Below are 20,403 nucleotides of genomic sequence, written 5' to 3' on the forward strand. Positions count from 1 at the left end.
TATATGGTTGATACTTTGCTAGGTTCTATTTCAAAAGTTTGATGCTTGTGCTGGAAACTACTTATACATTTATTGCAAACCAATTAAGAGGCAACTATAGTAGGTATCTAGTAGTATGGCCTACCAGTCACTAGACGCTTTCATTCTGTGGAAGACATAAGCGTCAAAACAAGATAAGCAAAAAATCAAACGTATCGTTCAAAAGCACCAAAATCCCATACTTGACAAATGTATTATCTAATATCTAATAATGATAGAGCATCAGAGTTTTCGACTTTTCGTGTTATAAATTATACCAGGTTAGGTTATCATCATATTGTTGATATCTATGTACTTAGTAAGCATTCGCATTTCGCGTAAACTATCCCGGAAAATGTACGCATTTCATGCATATTATTTAATGAACAAAAATATAGATACATAAAGGCAAATGCTAGTGGTCACATCTTAGTGATATTCATTGATTCTAGTACATATATTTCAGAAATTCGGGTTATTTCGGATAACGATAATATCATAAAAATTACAAAATATGTAGCTAAATCGTCAAAATTTAAAAGACAGATTGTGTGCTCCTTACTCAGCTCCTGTTAGTATAAAAATGTATTGATGATATCTTATTAAAATATCAAAGGGAAAACATACTTATTTATGAATTCTGAATTCTTCTTTATAAAAAGTATATAAACATATACTATATTATTATGATCATTTATTTTTATTTATATTAGGTATCTATCCATTATTTTATCATCACGATTATAATTTTACTTAAGATTGGCTGGTTTTGGCGCAAATGATGTCTAATTTTTACACCTTTGCCCGTTTCGTTTATGATAACATTTAGGGCACGTCGTCGAGATGTAGCTAGTATGCCTGTATGCGCACTATTCCCAATTATAATAACATCAACAACAACAGTGATGATGATGATGTTAATGACTATAATTATCATACTGTACAACTATGTACGGATATTGAGATATGCCTTAAACGTATAAAAATAGCTACCTACATATTTAAAATAATTATCCAAAATCAATTTCGTCGTACCTATATTATTATACGACTAATGAATAATTGCAATAACTCGATGTTTACATTATTACTATAATCGCGAGAAAAAAACATAAAAAACGAATAACGTATACCGAACAATATTGGGTTTCACGCGACGGCGGCGAGAGAACGGTGATCTCGCGCGTGGAACGTCGCGGTCGACGAGTAACGACGGAATAATATTAAATAATAATAATGGTAATAACTAATAAGTAATAACTAATAATACTGTATTATTATTATTATTAACGTATTGGCGTGCATCGATTACCGCGAACTTGACGACAATAAAATCGACGATGACACGGCAGTCTCGTAATAATAATAATAATAATAATAATAATTATAATATACGCACGAAAATACATAATGTTTATAATTATAATTTATTATTATTACCCGTGTGATATATATATATATGTGTAACATGTATGTATATAATATATATGTATCATGGTGATGTGTGTCTGTTACAATCGCATTGTTCACACGCAACGACAACAACAACAACAATAACAATATCGTAAATAAATCACGTCGCGGCGTGTACTGGAGATATAATAATATTATAATTAATAATACATAATAATAATATTATAACTGTCGAGTAATGCGCGCGCGTCAGTAAGAAAAGCCGCGCGACGTTCGGCCCGTTCGTGTGCCGTGCAGCATGTCATCGCGGTCCGATCGTCGGCGGTGACGGCGGTGACGGCGATGACGGCAGCCATAAGGTTATCCAGCAGCAACGCGCAGGGTGTGGCGGCGACGACGGTGGCGACGGGCGGTGGGGCGGCGGCTGCAGTGTCATGGAAATCGTCGGCGGGCGGGTAGGGGGGGCGCCGTGGAAATTCCCATCGGGCGGCGTGCGTGCGTGTCGCGTCATGTGCCGCGGCGGTCGGTGGGCGGTCGACGTCTGTCGGTCCGGGGGGAGGGGAGCGGACTCTCGACGCGCGCGCTCGGCCGATGTCCCTTTATATAAGGAGCCGAACACCAACACGGGGTTGTCTTTTCATTCGCATCCGAGTGCACGTGTGACGCGCGTTCTCATCCGCCGGTCGACGTAAATATACTCGTAATTGTTTCGGGTTCTCAGCACATATAGCGACAAATAGAGGACTTATTCTACTGCACCATCCACGTTCAGTTTTTCCGATTTTCCGTCAGCGCAAAATCCGAGAAGTCCTAAACCGGAACAAGGTATATACCACGCACCTGCCATCATCGTTATTATACGCACGCATTTGTCGTCGTATACGTAATAGTTGCCAGCCAGCGCAGAGTCGTGTACTAAATATACAAACCGTTTCCGTCTGTTGTCGATTTCGAGAGGAAATCTAGTAGCCCGTGAAAACCGTTTCCGATCCGTCAGAAACGACCCACAAGAAGGCTATTTTGTAACTCTCGTCCGCCGCAGAGTTATTAAAAACCACATAAACGAAACTAGACGAGTTGTCGACCCGCGATCAAACCGTGACATTAGCTTTGACCGTAATTGTTATTTTTCTTTTATCCGCCGATAAAATCGATTTCGTCGCGCGCCGCGATATTTCTTGGTGATCATTTACACTGGAGTTTGGAGCTTACGGCATTTTGCTACACAGTTTCGGTAGAGTCAACGCCAAGAAACCGCAATCAGATACAATGGCAGTAGCAGCAGCCCAGAAGAGCCGAGAGATGTTCGCCATCAACAAGTCATATAGCATCGAGGTAATAACCGCTGTTTTGTAACTATTTTTCCTGTAGACTGTGAATGCAAACAGGTTCTGCATTTCCTTGTTTTCAAAAAAAATAATAATAATAGTATCTACCTAATAGTATCATAAACGTAAATGCCGGGTTTATTATATCAACAACCACAATTTTGAATGTCTGAATAAATTATTCTCAAAAATCTTCTAGTATCTTATATATTATGGTTTTTTTTTGGTACGGAAATCATCGCCAAGTGTATTCAATAAGAATATGTGACAAAACAATTTATTTTAATATTATACCGGTTTTAAACTATTCTAGACTAGTTGTGTACATGGGCCTTGATAAATAAAATTAATAAAGTAAAATCAACAGATAATTTTTTTTAAATTTTAGTAACAAACCCATCAGTTAACACTCAGATAACGAATAAAAAAATTCTTTAATTATTCAAATATATTCTTATTAATAACATGAATATGTTGTTTCACTCTGAAATTCCGATATTTAAATCAGTTCGATAATAATAGTATTGTTACATACCATAAGACGGCGTTTTGTGTATGCAAACAATGTTCTCGTGTCCGTTTATTCACTATATATCGAGTAATATTCGACACTTTACGTTCCACCATCCAAGTCACCCAGACACGTTTATCCTTAAACGTTTTGTTGTGCAATTATATTATATACTATGATTAATATTATTGGGAAATATAATTTTTCAATCTTGGAGTTTTTTGAAGGTCGTCTTAATTATTAAGATTTAAAATATTTTGATTATTTTTAAATTTATAATTTATAGTATATAAAACATAGAGAACGCATTAATACATTCTCCACTCGAGAGAAAAATAAACCTCTCCTTTTCAACCTTGTCGACAGCGGAAGGGGCCTTGGATTTTGTTCGTTTCCGGATGATTCCATTTGATCTATATCAAAAATTCTGTGTAATATTTTTGAAATCCATATTTATAATCCCGCTTGCAGTATTTGCAGTGTCCTGTGCGTGTACATAAATTTCACTTCATGCACGAACGTAGTTTAAAAAAAAATTGAATTTTTGATTTAAAATACTATACGTACTCACAGTGTACCTATTATTCATAATATGGCACCAAACGATTATATTATTTTCGTGTTGCGAGATTTAACAGACGTTTACGCTACACTCCGTCAAAGATTAATTTAATAAATTAAAAGTGACCGACAGACGTGACCAATAAGCCACCCATCAATTTATAACTATTATTTGTATTATGTCATGTACCTAGATGCAATATTATTTTCACTTCCTTCGTTCATTAACAGGCCGTGCAAATGCACGTGGAAAACCTTTTCATTTTTTTTCCGATTTTATTATAGTGTAGCAAATTATTTTTATAATATGTCGTACTCTAGAGAATATGTTTTTCTTATTCGAATTTTTCTTTAAATTATTTTCCACAGACATCAGAAGTCTAAAAAACATCTATTATTAGTTAATACTATCGGTCCGAGACTCCGAGTCGTCACATTGCGAGTTCACAAGGGGAAACGCCACATAATAATAATCATAATAATAGTATCAACGTCCTTCCGTACGATAACATCCAACCGGTAACGGGACGCCCTTGTTTTGCCTACGATATAATAGTGCATCAGCTAGGTCAAGGCGAACCGCATAGGTTTAATGATATTATTATTATTAAAATATATATATATATATGTGCTGGTATATGTGATGTGTATAACATTATAATCTCGATGATCGCGACGTCTTTATACTTATCGGAGATGGCGAATAACGAGAAAACAATTAAAAGAAACAACCGTGCATTTATTTAGCCAATTAATATTAGGTATATTAAATTAATTATTATTTTGTCTAGTTAATTCTAATTTTAAGTTAGGTTTTTTTTCTTCGTTTTTTTTCACTTAATTTCATTAACTAAAAAGACGTTTTCACTTGCATCTAAAAGCGCTACGTCATTGACCCAAAACCTTTTGTATAAACTATACTCTCTCGTTCTTATATTCTCTGTAAATAAGAGACAAGGGCGGCGTGTAATGGCTCTGTGAAAATCAAGATACCGCCGCAGCCGCACGCGGAGTTCCGAGGCCGAATAGCTAGGTATATAATAATGATACTATTTCGATGGCCTTTTACAAGCTTGAGCGTAAACTTTTACTGGCATAACTCGTGGTCTAGATCATAACGATTTGCAACTATCACGCATTCCTAGTGTTCTATGATTAGAAATTTTTCTTTTAAAAAAAATCTCATTTTAAATTCCAACGAAAAAAAATCGCACACGGTGTACACTCACTGAGTGAAAAGTCCTATAAGCCGCAGTGTGAAATGACGTGTGTCAAGAATAACAATTTTTCCGGATTTACCCCTCACTTCACACTTGTTTATATTTTCGTTTCATGTGTTTTTTATACGGTCCATTATATACGTGACCAAAAGAAAATGCGGACGATAATAATATATATATATATATATATAATCATTGCCCCAAATCAAAAAAAAACTATTTACTTATTTTTATACACGACAATGGCAAAATAATAATGCCAAATTTTTTTTCAACCTCTGCAAGCCAACACGGGTCGGCAACTGATTCTCTCTTTCTACATATATATATAATGTATGTCTCTCACTCTCTCTCACTCTCTTTCTGTTTAGTGTTTTTGACACGGTTTTCGAATTAAAATCTGACACCGAGTAGGTAATTATTATTAATCCACGTCATCAGATACGTCAACTACACATCACCGCGCCGCGCCGCGTGTTCGTAAATGCACAATATTCATATATATTATATAAACTATTGTTATCGAGTTCTCTCGTACTCGATTATTTATATGATATTTTCCTATTTTTTGTTTTTTGTTTGTTTTTCTCTTTTTAATACATAACTGATTTTTCGATAATACGCATATTATAATAATAATATTTTATTATACGTATAAATTCTCCTCCTGGGAAGTTTTCAAGGTAATTCCAATACAATACACGCATTAACAATAATATGCATATGATAAAAATAATTACAAACACGACTTTGAGAGTGAATAAAAAACGGTTAGCTGTGAAAACGGTAAACCCTGTGTTGTACATAATAGTATTGTTGTCCCATCCCTGGAGTACGGCAGTACAAGAATAATATTATTGACATGTTTATAATATGTAATTGACATGGTTATTTAACACAGTTAGTAGCGACAATGCGACATAGGTAGGCACAGGTTTTTTTTTGTAGTGATCGTGACGTATCACTCGAAAAAATTTTTTATTATTTAAATTTTTAACGAACGAAATATGCAATGATTTCAGAACGGATATCCAGCGAGGAGACGTTCTCTCGTAGACGACGCCAGATTTGAGACGATCGTCGTGAAGCAGACCAAACAGTCCGTGTTGGAGGAAGCCCGGCAATTAGCGAACGGTGAGTAGACGACTGCATGCTCGGGATACTGATGGGGTTGGGTCGGGTATAGAGGACGAATGACAACGAAATTAAAACCAGCTGAAAACCTGAATAAAAAAATAAAAAATACACCAGCGAATAATTATACTAAACCGGACAAAAATTAATTATTATTATTACGCGCTCGGCGTTTCCGTTTTCCGATTATCCGGTCGCTGAACAGGTTCCCCGCCGTGCTAATGTGAGTTATATTTATACACAATAATATACTATGTACACCACGGCCTTGGAGACCGTTTCCGACGCTCAAGATCAACGACGCCGTCGCTGCACAATCGTAATACATAACGACCGAGATGGCAATGGGGTCTAAGCCGTATATACCCGTTTGGCCGTTTCCGAATCGCCAATTCCCCATAATTCCGGTGACGAAACATTGGCTTACGTTTGCGAATCGTCCACGTCCCATAATTTATACATAATACATAAAATAAATCACGTTATTACATTATATTTAAAACGATACGCGGCGAGAAAAAAAAAATAATAACAACAGTCGTATATTATAAATGATAAATTATAACGATCGTAAAAATATACGTCCGTGCCGCAACCGCCGTGTAGTAAAACGTGTGTACGATGACGTTATTACGTACGTGTCGAATTGTAGTTGACATTGTTTAAGGGTCACTCGGCCCATCGCTTCTTCCACCGGAATCTCGGAAACGTAGAGCGGAACGCGATTCCATTTCGTCGCCGACGCACATCGCGGTTCTGCATAATATAATATATGATATAGCCGGACGGACCGGACATTCGTCCTGACGACGACGACCACTCGTTTTCTTCGTTTTCGTCTCGACTTAAATTATATTATTATTTTAATCATTTTGCCGTTGTTAATAAATAATTGTACTCATTATCCATTTTTGTATCGCGATAATTTTCTTTTAATTTTAATTTTTTAGTTTTCATAATATTATTTATTTTTTATATCATCGTTTGTCGCTTGTAGTTTATTATTTATTTTTATATTTTATACCCATCATGTACGTATCTGATGATAAAATGGCTACAATGTGTTGTTTATGGCTTTTAGACGCTTCTTTAGCGACCGACGCAGCCGTAGCGCATTTCGCCAGTCAACTTCAACGTCAACATCTTGATCAAAGTAAGTGAAAGTCATGCTTTTATTTTTTTCTGTTATTTCATTCGTTTTGCATTTTTTTCTTCGATGACAGCGGCGTTATCGGCGTAGTTCATTTTTTAAATATTAATTATTTTTTCGATCCTTTTACACACAAAACTCTAAATTTACTAGAAAAGGTTTTTTATATTTTGTTGCCAAGTGCATCGTCGTTATTTCTACATTCCAACAAAACCACTCTTCATAAATTCATTATATAATTGTAACATTGCAATATTATAATACTAATTTATATTGTCAAGTTATTAACTATTGTGCAATTGCCATCGTTGTAAATACAATACAAAATACAACAATAATATTTAAAACCAGTTTTTAATATAATATTTGGAGGAAATCGTCTAGTTAATTTCAATTTAAATGTTCTTATATTTAAAATAAATTTGAATTAGGCACTACAGTTTTCCTAATCAATACATACACATTTATTACAACCATACGAAAAATGATGACTTAGTTTGTAGTGAATAAAAAAGTATAATATTTAGATCCGTTCTCTGAAATGTTGAAAAAACAATAAAGATTCTAAATAAGACAAAATATTATTTTTCGCTTTTTAGTTTTTAGTTGCATGGACTTTTGTTTATAATTTGATTTTTATTATGAATATTATTTTATTAGTTAACGATCAATACGACGATCAAGTTTTTGAATCTGAAGGAAAATCTATTGAACACGATCATGAAAACGGTAATTTATTTGACTAAGCGCTTATTATTATTTGAAGTTTTGTATGTTTGCGATGATGTATTTATTATTTTTATTTGGCTTATGTTGATTAGACGTAGAATCATCCGAATCATCTGAACCATCGTCCGACAATGACTCAGGTAAATATTTTGTAACAATGTTTATTAAATCATTTTTTAGGTAGTTCCAAAGTGTATTATTTCCACGTAAACAAACAAACATAACATTTCTATTTTTTGAATAGACTATTAATTTTAGTTTAAAAAATATCGAACTTTCATACTGTATTGTCTTACTGATTATAAAGTTTTTATATAGATATTTTTTATATGGAGTTTTTTCTGATAGCTTAAAACCGTTTAACTCGTTTATGCCATAAAATATTTTTGCATTCACATATTTTTATTTTATTTTATATTCCAATTTTTTCTTTATTTTATCCACTTTATCATTCCAACCTTTTTTTCAAAATGGCGTAAAGTCACGGCAGCTTTATCAATTTTTTCTTTGACACTCCAAATCACTTATGCCGACGAAATAAGTACCGATTACACAGTAGAGTGGGCAGCTAAAGAACCGGAACGGCGCCACTTTGCCATTCAGGAAATTGCGCGGTCTGCCGCCCACTCACCGTCCCTTATGATTCTGGAATTGTATTATCGCATTTCCGCCGTACAGAGATTTTAATTACATTGCCGTCGGGCGTTTGTACCCACAGATGCCGGACTTACCGAAGAAGAGGTGCTATTGGAGAAGGCAGCAAGCCAAGACAAAGATGCGGAGATGGCTGTACAAAGGGCTACTCTGGTATTGCGTCTGCGCGAAGGTATCAATTCACTCGCTCGGGTATTGAAAGTAATCGAAGTAAGTTTACTAGGAAAACGGTTGAATTCCATTTGTGATAATTTACGATTTTTGTCACTCGTGTGTCTTATATATATATATGATGCTATAACGATTTTATGACTTTTTTAGAACGGAAAAGGCAATGTCGTCCATTTGGAATCAAGGCCGTCTAAGGAACAAGGCGTTCAATTTGACATTTTGGCCAAAGTGGATATGACAAGAAAAGATCTATTAGCATTAATGAAGATACTCAGACAAAGCTCTACATTGGCAAGCATTACGATTCTAGCCGAAGACAACATCAACGTCAAGAACCCGTGGTTCCCGAGACACGCCCGTGACTTGGACAACTGCAACCACTTGATGACTAAATACGAACCGGAATTGGACATGAACCACCCCGGATTCTCCGACAAAGTTTACCGCTCCCGCAGGAAGGAAATCGCCAACATTGCTTTCGAATATAAATTGTACGTATTATAGAACTTGGATTCACATTTGTTTTATTTGAGGTTATTGTTGTATTCCGATTTTTTTCCACAAAATTCATGTCATGGTTTTTCATTTACAGTGGTGACTTGATCCCAGTTATCGAATACACTGCTGACGAAATTGGTACATGGACCGCAGTTTTCAACAACGTGTTGGACCTGATGCCGAAGCACTTCTGCATGGAATATAGGAACGCTTTCAAGATGCTGCAGGACGACAACATATTCACAGCAGACAAGATCCCGCAACTTAAGGATATGAACGAATTCTTGAAAAAGAACACAGGATTCACTCTCCGGCCAGCGGCTGGTTTGTTGACGGCCCGTGACTTCCTCGCCAGCCTCGCGTTCCGTGTATTCCAAAGCACGCAGTACATTCGTCACAGCACATCGCCATTCCACACACCTGAACCGTAAGTAACTTTTCCTCCAAACATGTCAAAAATAATTATTTTTTTAAAAAGTAAATCATAGTAATAAGTATTTATATATCATATATATGTATGATATTGTATAAATGTTACGTTTTAATGATATATGCGTATAAGCATGGCCGTTAACACTGCATTAAGCATTTAAAAAAATGATATCCTGATTTATTTTAGTAAATAATACTAAGAAATCAAATTCAAAAACAATTTTTACTAGTATGCAATATTATCATATATATAATTGCTATTGAATATCGGTATACCATTACCAGGCAAGCGGTATAGGCAATTTGAATGCACAAAAGTCCCGGAGCACTTATTGTGATATTTTGTACACTACCATTAATTTGTCGTTACCTATTTGTTTCATTATTTTTAATTGATTACATTTAGAAACTTTATTCTAATCACCGTTATTGTGAAATGAAGAACGTCGTTTTTTTTCTTTTCGATGTGTAGGTAACTATTATGGTTGATTTTTCAATAATATTATAGGAACTAAAAGGCGATTATTATTCAGTGACAATTAATGATACATTTTAACAAGATTGCATACATTATACCTATTATTATATTCTCAATCCGTTTTATTTGTAATAATAGTAATAATACATATCAAACTAAATCGAAAAGTAATGTGAAATTAAATGTAGGTACACTTAAAAATCATTTATCTACGTATCTAAATATATTTGTACTCAATATCGAATTACGTATAAATCTCTTTGAAACAAATTGAATAATAAAGTCGACAAGCCGATTATGTCACGGGACACGGATAGAGACAATTTCCGTTCGCGTTACAATATTGTGCTATTATGTATGGGGAAATAAACCTTTTGTACGAACATTCCTAAGTCCATTATACTTCGATGATGTATAAAGTGGCCCGTGATTCAATTAAGTACAACTATGACAAAATTGCTTTTACAGATCTATAGCGACTATACCGGTTATGCAATATTTAAGTTCACTTTAATTCGGTTAAACAAAGCTCTTTCGACAAAATTACATATTATAATATAGTGTTAATAATTAATTACTCAGTCATTTTCATGTACAAAAGGTATATACAAACTCGATAAAACCGTTTTATATAAAATCATCAAATCTTGTAAATTGATGACAGAGTTATTTAAAGAGGTATCGAACCTAATAACAGAATAAATAAATAAAATTGTACCTTTTCGAGTCTGAGAAAAAAGTCTAATGAACGTCACTTATTTACAGGGATTACATCCACGAAGTCCTCGGACACATGCCTTTATTGGCCGATCCGAGTTTCGCTCAGTTTTCACAAGAACTCGGTTTAGCGTCTCTTGGAGCTTCTGATGAAGAAATCGAAAAACTGTCAACTGTAAGTATTGCAGATATAGATTAACCCTTACGGCTTACATGCGTTATTCAATGCCACAATTGTATAATCACTGCTATATAATATACTCATTACCTTTCGTTTCAATATTTACAGGTGTACTGGTTCACGATCGAGTTCGGTCTCTGCAAGGAACAAGGAGAGGTGAAGGCCTACGGCGCAGGACTACTATCCGCTTACGGTGAACTTTTGCACGCTGTTTCTGGAAAACCCGAACTTCGACCATTCGAACCATCAATCACAGCCGTCCAACCGTACCAAGATCAAGAATACCAGCCAATTTATTTCGTCGCTGAAAGCTTCGAAGACGCCAAGGACAAATTCAGGTAAATAGTATTCGATGTAATATTCCGGCACCTATATATATATATATATTGTGCAGACCAAAAACAATATAAATATACTGATACTATAGTTTTATTAGTTATTATTTATCGATTAAACTATACTCAAATAGCCACATAATTATTACACTGCAGTAGTGCAGTAGTGTAAACGACGATGATTTAGAAGCATGATATTTACCGGAAATTGATTTCGATGTTTACAGGAAATGGGTTTCGTCCATGTCACGACCATTCGAAGTCCGTTATAACCCACACACCCAGAGAGCAGAAATCCTAGACTCAGTTGAACAACTCAACAATCTCATGACACAATTGAACTTGGAAATGTTGCATCTAAACACTGCACTAAACAAGTTGAAAATGAGATCCGGTTAAAATGACTAAATTCTCCCGAACGCATGCAAATATATATACCATTTATTCATTTTTTTCCACAAAAAAAAAATGTGATACTTATCTATTACCTATATATTTATTTACATATAATTTATATATATATAGTTTATAATATTATTGTATGTCTTCGGCGTGTTTCTAGTCACCGGTGACGATGGGACAACTTTTTGTTTTTTTCTACCGGCAAGATCTCTCGGAAATAATATTTTTATTTTTATTTATTACATTTTGCTCATGCTTCATACACTTTAATTAATAGATACCGCACATTCATAACCCCTAGTTATGTGTGCGTGTAATATATCATATTTTAAAGTACTCACGAATAATTATTGTAGTTGAATATCGAAAATATTGTAAACCTTTACATCGACTTGATTTGGCAACTTTAAATCATCTACTCTTCCTAATAATGTTTATTTAGCATTAAACCAAATTTAATATATACTTATCATATTATTATATATAGTCTATAAATATGTATTTTCTTATTTATTTCTATTTAAAGTATTATTATTAATATATTTTGTGAGACACCGTCGTGTGTCTTTGGCGTAGAATCGTATTTTTTTTGTTTAATATAGAACCAAGTTTATGTTTCTTCAATATATTCTATAGGTTATATGTTCAAGATTATTTTATGTTAGTTTTAGTTATTAAGTATTTTCTTTTATGATTTTAGTTTAAATTATAAAACTATTCAGCTTCTAAAGCTGTTTAGTGATATGTTAAAACTACAAAAAAATAAAGAAAATCAACTATTGTCATTTCTCTTATCTACCAAGATAAGTAAAAACTGTTCATAAAAAATCAAATATTATATTATAATATACGAATAATTATTAAACAAATTGTTGTGTTGTGTATTTTAATGCTCCTATCATGTTCTATTTACTATATACAAATGGTGAAATTGATGTCCCCAATTTCTTAACAGTTATGTGAGAATAAAATATTACATGTGATTTAAATAAACAAAGTACTTAAACTGTAGCCTACAAGCAAATTGAATACAAAAACATTCGATTAGAAATTATGCAACAGCTAAGCCACATTAATTAGTTGTATAATATAGAATAATATAATTTTTTTTCAAAAAAAAAAAAAAATATGTATTAAATAATGACCTTTATTAACAACAATAACAACAATAATAAAATTATTATAGCGTGTTATAATATGCTCGAAATCAGTGTTAATTATGAAAAATAGCTTTTTTTATTAAATTTGTTTTTGTTTATCTTCCATTTCAAGGCTATATCTGTTGTGTTTTATTTGAACAATCACTACGTGTTTATTACTATTATTATTTTATTTCATTGTTTTATTGCTCAAAGTGAATTGCACATAATGTGTATAGGTATAGGTACATATAAATCACAATTTTATTTTATTTATAATAATACAAAAGAAAATCTTTCTTACTGACAGAATATAATTAAACATAACTAGTCTATTAGTCAACAGATATCGATATATCGACTGCAATAATAATCACACGATCTACACTAAACAAAAATCTAAGGAAATCGCAAATATTGTTATTCTACCAGAATTAACTTGATAAATATTATTATTACCATGAAACATGATGTAGAAGGGAAGACCCATCACCTATAATATTATATACACATTTTAGATGAATTTGACAACAATATAGGTACAAATGATATTAGACAGCCGAGTACTTTTTCTATAAGTACACCGAAAACTGTAAAATCACAAACCTGCAGTACCTACACGTGTATTAGTATGTAATAATTGTTATTAGTTTATGCAAAAATCCACAGATTTGAAATCACATTCATGAACCATCGCAATTCTAGCTATAATTATATTAATTACCTACTTCAAAACATAACAAAAAAAATTGAATGAGTCGTTTATTACATTATTATTATTAAGCTGAAGTCTTTAGAGTTTAGAAATCGGACAAGTATAGTGGACCAATATTTTGCGGGCCGCGGGGTATACCAATGTGCCACTAGTCACTACATACTCCACTTATTTTCTATACCATTTATAATAAAACAAATTTATTTTTTGTTTGAAATTCAATTTTTTTGAATTGCAATACACTATACTATACAATATTTTGTTTCAGAATACTAAAAATTACATACCTTTATTTTGTTATTCAAAAATATAAAATCTAAGAAGGTTATAAAGAATAAAAAAAGGCAGGCAAGTAGGAACCAAACTGCTGTATTGTAGCCTGTAGGATCACTATTCACTATAATTGATATGCTAAATTTGAGTTTAATTATATACAATATATCGTAGTACATTTTTTTTTGTTTAAGGTAGAAAAACGTATAAGGAATCTTGAATTACATATCAAATCTTAAATATAAAAAAGAGGGTAAGTGAATGTCGCTATGCTGTACATTAGGTGTCTAAGAGGACGCTGTAATGGACGATATTAAATTTGAATTCAATGATATAATATCATTGTAAACGAAAAACGATTCTGAGCGGGGACGGTATGTCAGTCTAGGATATTTTATATTGTTATTAGGTACTTATTATTAATAAGGTAGCCGTTAGATTGAATTAATATTATTCATAAATTATCAGTGATGCTGGAAAAATGTTAAATATACGAGTACATATGTAAAATTGGGCTGTTTTGCAACCGAATTACAACAAAATGATAAACGTTATTTTTGTGTTAATATGTAATTTTTTCCAAATTTGAAATCAAAATATCTGTAAAAAATAACTTTTACTTATATAGTTTTTAGTCACGGTAAAAACTGCTTAAGTGGGACCTTATTTTAAATTTCCAACTTCGAAATGCTTACAAAAAAAATCGTGCCTATGTATTTTTAATATTTTTCATCTGCTATTGTAACAATATATCAAGAGTCTTGTACTAAATTTCCACGAATTTTAACCAAAACCAATGAAATTTTATTGACATTTATAGATAAAAATGAAAACTGTAAGTGTCCATCAACAGCTTAAAACGAGTCAAAATATTTAAAAAAAATTATCAAATATATGAATTGATAAAATAAACATATGGTGTAAATTGCGAGTGTCTACAGTAATTTGTTTTTGAATTACAACAAAGTATGAAAATTGCTACAAGAGAAATTGAGTGAATATCCAAAGTTGTAAAAATTTCAACTACTAACGCTTATAAAAATTTAATTTGACTTTCCGGTAGAAATATTTTATTTTATAAAGGTAGACAAACTTCTAAGGAGTCTTGTATTAAATTTTTAAATCTAAGATGTAAAAAGAAAATTTTTATGAATTTCTAACTAAGTATGATTTCCTAATTTTCGTGCTTTTACGAATTTTGTAGAAATGTTGTAGTATTGTTTCAACGCTCATTTAAAATTATTGTGGATTTAAGCTCAACTTTTTTTTAAATTTGCACTAACAAAAACTTACGAGGAACCTTGTATTATATTTACAAGTTTTTTGATAGAGTGAAAATATTTCTATCGACATTAGTTTAAAAAAAAACAAATAATAATCGAAAATTTCATATGCCTATAAATAGTTCAACACAAGTCAAAATATTTTGAAAACCTCGTGGATAGAAAACGCTAACACAAATATTCAGTGAAAACTGCATGTGTCCACGGTCATTTTTTAAGAGTTACACTAAAAACCAAAATTAATTTTTTCGAAAACTCGCTGGTTTTGTAAAAAAATTTCAATTTTAAATGTTGACCTCTCGAATTCACTCAGCGAAGATTCACTTTTCTACCAGAAAAGTTGCTGTTGAAGAAAATCGAAGCACTATTACTGCAAGAAACCGTGCTGACAGACACACAAAAAAACACACATCATTGTAAGATCAATACATTCAAAACTTCGCACAGAATCTAAAATAAACATTTTTATATTTTTCTAACTCATAAAAATGTGAACATTTTTGCGATTATGAGAGATGTTGTCCAAAAATTCTATCTTCAGACGCTCATAACAATTATTGAGGTGTTACTCACACATTTTTTTTTAATATGGTACATAATAAGCAACTTATGAGAAATATGAATTAAAATTTTCAAGTTTTTTGACCGAGTGAAAAATTATTTATCGATTATAATAATTGAAAAAAAAAACAAAAATATTAAATGCCTTTATACTACAGCTGAAAAAGAGATATTTTATCATAATATCATGCGTATGGAAAATTGTCTTTTAAACATTTTGTGAACATTTTAAGTACCTATTTACGGATATTCATATTTGAGTTACTAATATTACTACAAAAAGACAAAAAAGATTTGATCAAAAACTGGTTTTGGGTAAAAAATTCACATTTTTTCTTAATTTTGTTTTTCCTAACATTTTTGATACTATCGAGAAATTTTTTCTTCCAAATTACCAACTAAATTCACTTTCCTAAAATAAAGATGCTGATAAATTTTTTCTACCCAATGGTGATGAACAGAAAAATAACACACTTATTCATTGTAAAATCAATACATTCAATTCCCACTCAGAACGGAAAATTTGAAAAAAATTTAATTTTTTCCTAAATTTTGTTTTGCAATGACAACATATTATGTAAAAAAGTTTGGACTTTGAAATAATGGGGCCTGGAAACTTAAATAGATTATCTTAGAGGTTACATATAAACACACAGTTGCAGTAATACTGTGTATGGAAAGAACCGTTCACCGTCATGGTTCGTACGAATCGTATACATTTTGATGATCTAATCTATCTAACTTAATTTTGTTAAATACTATAGTATATATACTTTATACGTTATAATAAAAAATGTATTTTGTGTAACCAGTGGAAACCATCATATATATATTTAAAAAAATTTCTATTTATATCGTGAATCACAAAATCCTTGTGTACCTATTTAAAATGAGAACTTTGGAATGTCCTTTCTTAAGTAGGTACTGATGTACTGTATTAGATAATTGCAAAATGTCAAGTCCCTATAGCTATCGTATAATTTAGGGTGTTTATAGGCTCATCGTTGAACAGAACACGTTCGATTATATACAGCCATATAGGTATACACAATAATTGTGTTTATAAGTTATAAGATTGTATTAACTATTAACACACTTGAATAGACATGTTAATACTCGTCCCAAAATATCTCGAAATTCTTTGAGTGGAAAATTGAAAAATAAAACTATTAATTATTGTAGCTATATACAATATACATAGCTTTCATTATTATATAATACATTGTGTTCTTGTTTTTATCATAACTTATTACGTCATAGTAAATACTAACTATTGTGTATGAAAAATAAATAAACAAATAATTAACCAATTTGTTAATATACATAAATCGGAGTCGGATTGAATCTGTCATCGTTTAAAAATAAAGAATACAAATATCGTTATACAATAAGATTATATAATATTATTATTATTTAATACCATGTGAAAACATATTATGCAATGTAGTTAAATATTTAGAGGGCAAATATTCCACAGAACTGAAAATTGTGTATTGCAAACGACCCTTGACAATATTATATGCATAGGTAGTTAGGTTTAGTAATCAATAGGTTAGTTTAAAAAAGTTAGGGTTATAACCGATTTAGTAATAATAATTAATAGTTAGTAGTTAGTTATAAGTTAGTCCATAGCAGGGGTGTCCAACTTTTTGTGAAGACTGGGCCACATCATATAGGTAGAAGTAGTTGTGGGCCACATACTTTTTTTTAATAATAATACATTCAAATTTAATGATTAAATTATATTCTATAAATCTATAATACAACAGTACATTTTTTTATAATTTTACAATAACGAATAATAAGCAGAAATATTTTTACAAGTATTAATATTTAATTATTAGTACACAAAAAAATACATTTATTTAAAATAAAAAAAAAGTTTTAGTTTAAAAAAGTTAAAAGTCATTAGTTTAATTTAATGTGAAATTTGAAATTGCTTTTTTTATGAAAGTAATGAATCAATATCTGGATCGATTGAAGTCGTGGCAATCCTTAAGCAACGGTAAAAACACGGACGTGTGCCCTTACAGTTTATTTGATGTTAAAAAGCAAATAATGAAATAACCTAGCCTACTCATGTATATGGATATTTTTGTTCTATAATCAATATTTTATTTTTTATTTTTTAAATATTATCATTTACAGACGCTTGAGTCACATGTATAGTAAGACATTTATTTTATTATTTTTTTATACTGAGAATAAAAATATTTAAATCTGATATTCATTTTTTTTTTTGAAAGATTCTATAGCCAATTTGTAAATCTGGTTTTTAGAAAAATTTTGATTTTAAAAACATTTATTGAAGTCATGAAGTTCACATTTTTTTTTTAAATCTCATCATTTTTGTTGAATATTTTATTAGAATTTTTAAACAGGAAGGGGCTACTTTTAAAATGCAAATATTATTTTGAAAAATTATTACTTTTTAAATTCAGAAGCACGTTTGGGCAACAAAATTCGGCCGTAAAAACATGCTTTTCTTAGACCTCGATAGTCGTAGAAATATAATTTTTTCACTAAACTGAAAGTGAGAAGTTAACCTAACCATAACAAATAAACCACTTGACTTACATAAATGTTTTTATACTCAAAAGTTTTCTAAAAACTAGATCGGCAAATTTTATATTTTAAATTTTAGTCAGATTTTAAATATTTTATTTGCAGTATTAATAAATAAAAATAAAAAATGTTATATTATACGTTGTGCAATCGTAGCATGGCTCAATAAACTATAATACATAAAAAAAATATTTAAAAATATTCATTAGAACAAAAGTTATTTAATTTGGCAGGTGTTTTTGTTACACCCTGTATTATGCAGTCGCAGTGGTCAAACTATAACTGGCCTACGCCCATCGTTCATACATTATTATAATATGGGGGACTCATTATATTTTTAAACAAAAGCAATAAGAAGTGAGATTACTTATTTTTAAACTTATCAAACAAATCCACTTAATGTCACATTGCGGGTGTTGATGTTGTGTTCACAATAATTTCCATACTCAATTGTAAATATTATGTGTATACCCAATGTACCCTGTGTACAGGGTATATTTTGTTTTATACCGTGAACCGGGCACTGGGAAGTATCACCAGTACGCGTGTGTAAAAATTATAATATTTTTGATATCTTTCTTAGTTTGTTAAAAACAAAAAACATTCTTTAAAATTCTTTTACATTGAGGACGTGCTATTTTATTTTTTTATACCTCAGTTTAAAATATATATTAGTTTGAGCCTTTGAATTAAAAAATCAACTAAGTCGTATATACAATACAGCGTGTGGCGTGTCTTACTCTCATTGGAATGTATTATTCCTACATAGTTTATAGGAAATCATCTATTTTCCATATTTTTAAAACACTTGAACCATGGATTTCATGATCTGCCTGTAACGTCAGTCGTCACTACTTGTCGTTAATCGATCGTTATTCGTCTAGATGTATCACACTTGGATACTGTCACATATTTTATATTTATGCAATAAATACTATTATGAAGATTTTTAAGGTACAATTTAAAAATTCAAATCAAACATAATTTCTTAAAGAAAATTTTTAAAAAAATAGACCAGCACATTAATAATTAATAATTATGAATCAGTAGGTAATTACTAATCAGTAAATGCCATCTATACAAACTCGTTATCAACATTTAGATAATATTGAGATAACATGAATATATTATTTGAATTTATTTCATCTTTATGAAATACAATTTTTGTTATTCATTATCATATAAGCTTGTACAATCAAAAATATTTGGGTTACCTATATACATAGACCTATTAACTTGATTACATGTCTATTATGCCTGTATAATTATTAATTAGTGTTATGTCTTATACTCTTATGTAGATACTTATTATATGGATGTATGCTTGCATGGCCACGGACCGCGGCATGGGTACCCTACTACTTTAATAACTATAAGTTATAATCTTCAAAAAAGTGATCATTATTTATAGGTATAAAACACACTCTCCTTAGTTTTTAACAATTTAAATAAAAAAATTGGTTGTACAAACTAATAATAAATTGTTGGATTATAATATATTATACAGTTACTTGAAAAAAAAAAGAAAACCACATGATGTTACTTCAAGTAACTTACTTGGTTATACAAATTACTTAATTATTTAGTTATATGTCTTGAATTACTTAGCCTAATACCTTAAAAAGTCCCCCAAACTAATAAACGCGTCTCAAAAACGTTCTATACACCTATCTACTTATATCGACAAAATTACATTATTATATTTAATAATCTATATTCTCGCCGATTAACAGAATGTTAATTTCAGGTTAAAAGTAAAACCATTGATTCAATTATAATGGTACCTATTAAATGTTTAAGATTTAGATAAGAACGTGTTGTTGTGTGTGTTATGTTTTGTTTGTACTATATTGTTGAAAAATAACTGCTCTGAGCCCAAAATGTTTGGCTCGAAAAATACTCATTAATAAATAAATTAAATATAAATAAATAAAT

General features: G+C 31.1%; 1 protein-coding gene across 1 annotated transcript; it reads left to right on the forward strand.

The window, feature by feature from the left end:
* The first annotated feature begins 2,054 nt into the window (after positions 1–2,054).
* Positions 2,055–12,533, forward strand: LOC111030007 (tyrosine 3-monooxygenase). The gene is made up of 11 exons (XM_022309296.1): positions 2,055–2,766; positions 6,074–6,185; positions 7,267–7,338; positions 7,996–8,064; positions 8,157–8,204; positions 8,783–8,928; positions 9,040–9,380; positions 9,482–9,814; positions 11,063–11,189; positions 11,304–11,533; positions 11,758–12,533. Exons 1-11 carry the CDS (start codon positions 2,701–2,703, stop codon positions 11,927–11,929), a joined length of 1,716 nt encoding a protein of 571 aa, XP_022164988.1. The 5' UTR covers positions 2,055–2,700; the 3' UTR covers positions 11,930–12,533.
* The last annotated feature ends 7,870 nt before the right edge of the window (positions 12,534–20,403 follow it).

The sequence above is a fragment of the Myzus persicae genome, unplaced genomic scaffold (genome assembly GCF_001856785.1).
Source record: "Myzus persicae strain clone G006 unplaced genomic scaffold, MPER_G0061.0, whole genome shotgun sequence".
Taxonomy (NCBI): domain Eukaryota; kingdom Metazoa; phylum Arthropoda; class Insecta; order Hemiptera; family Aphididae; genus Myzus; species Myzus persicae.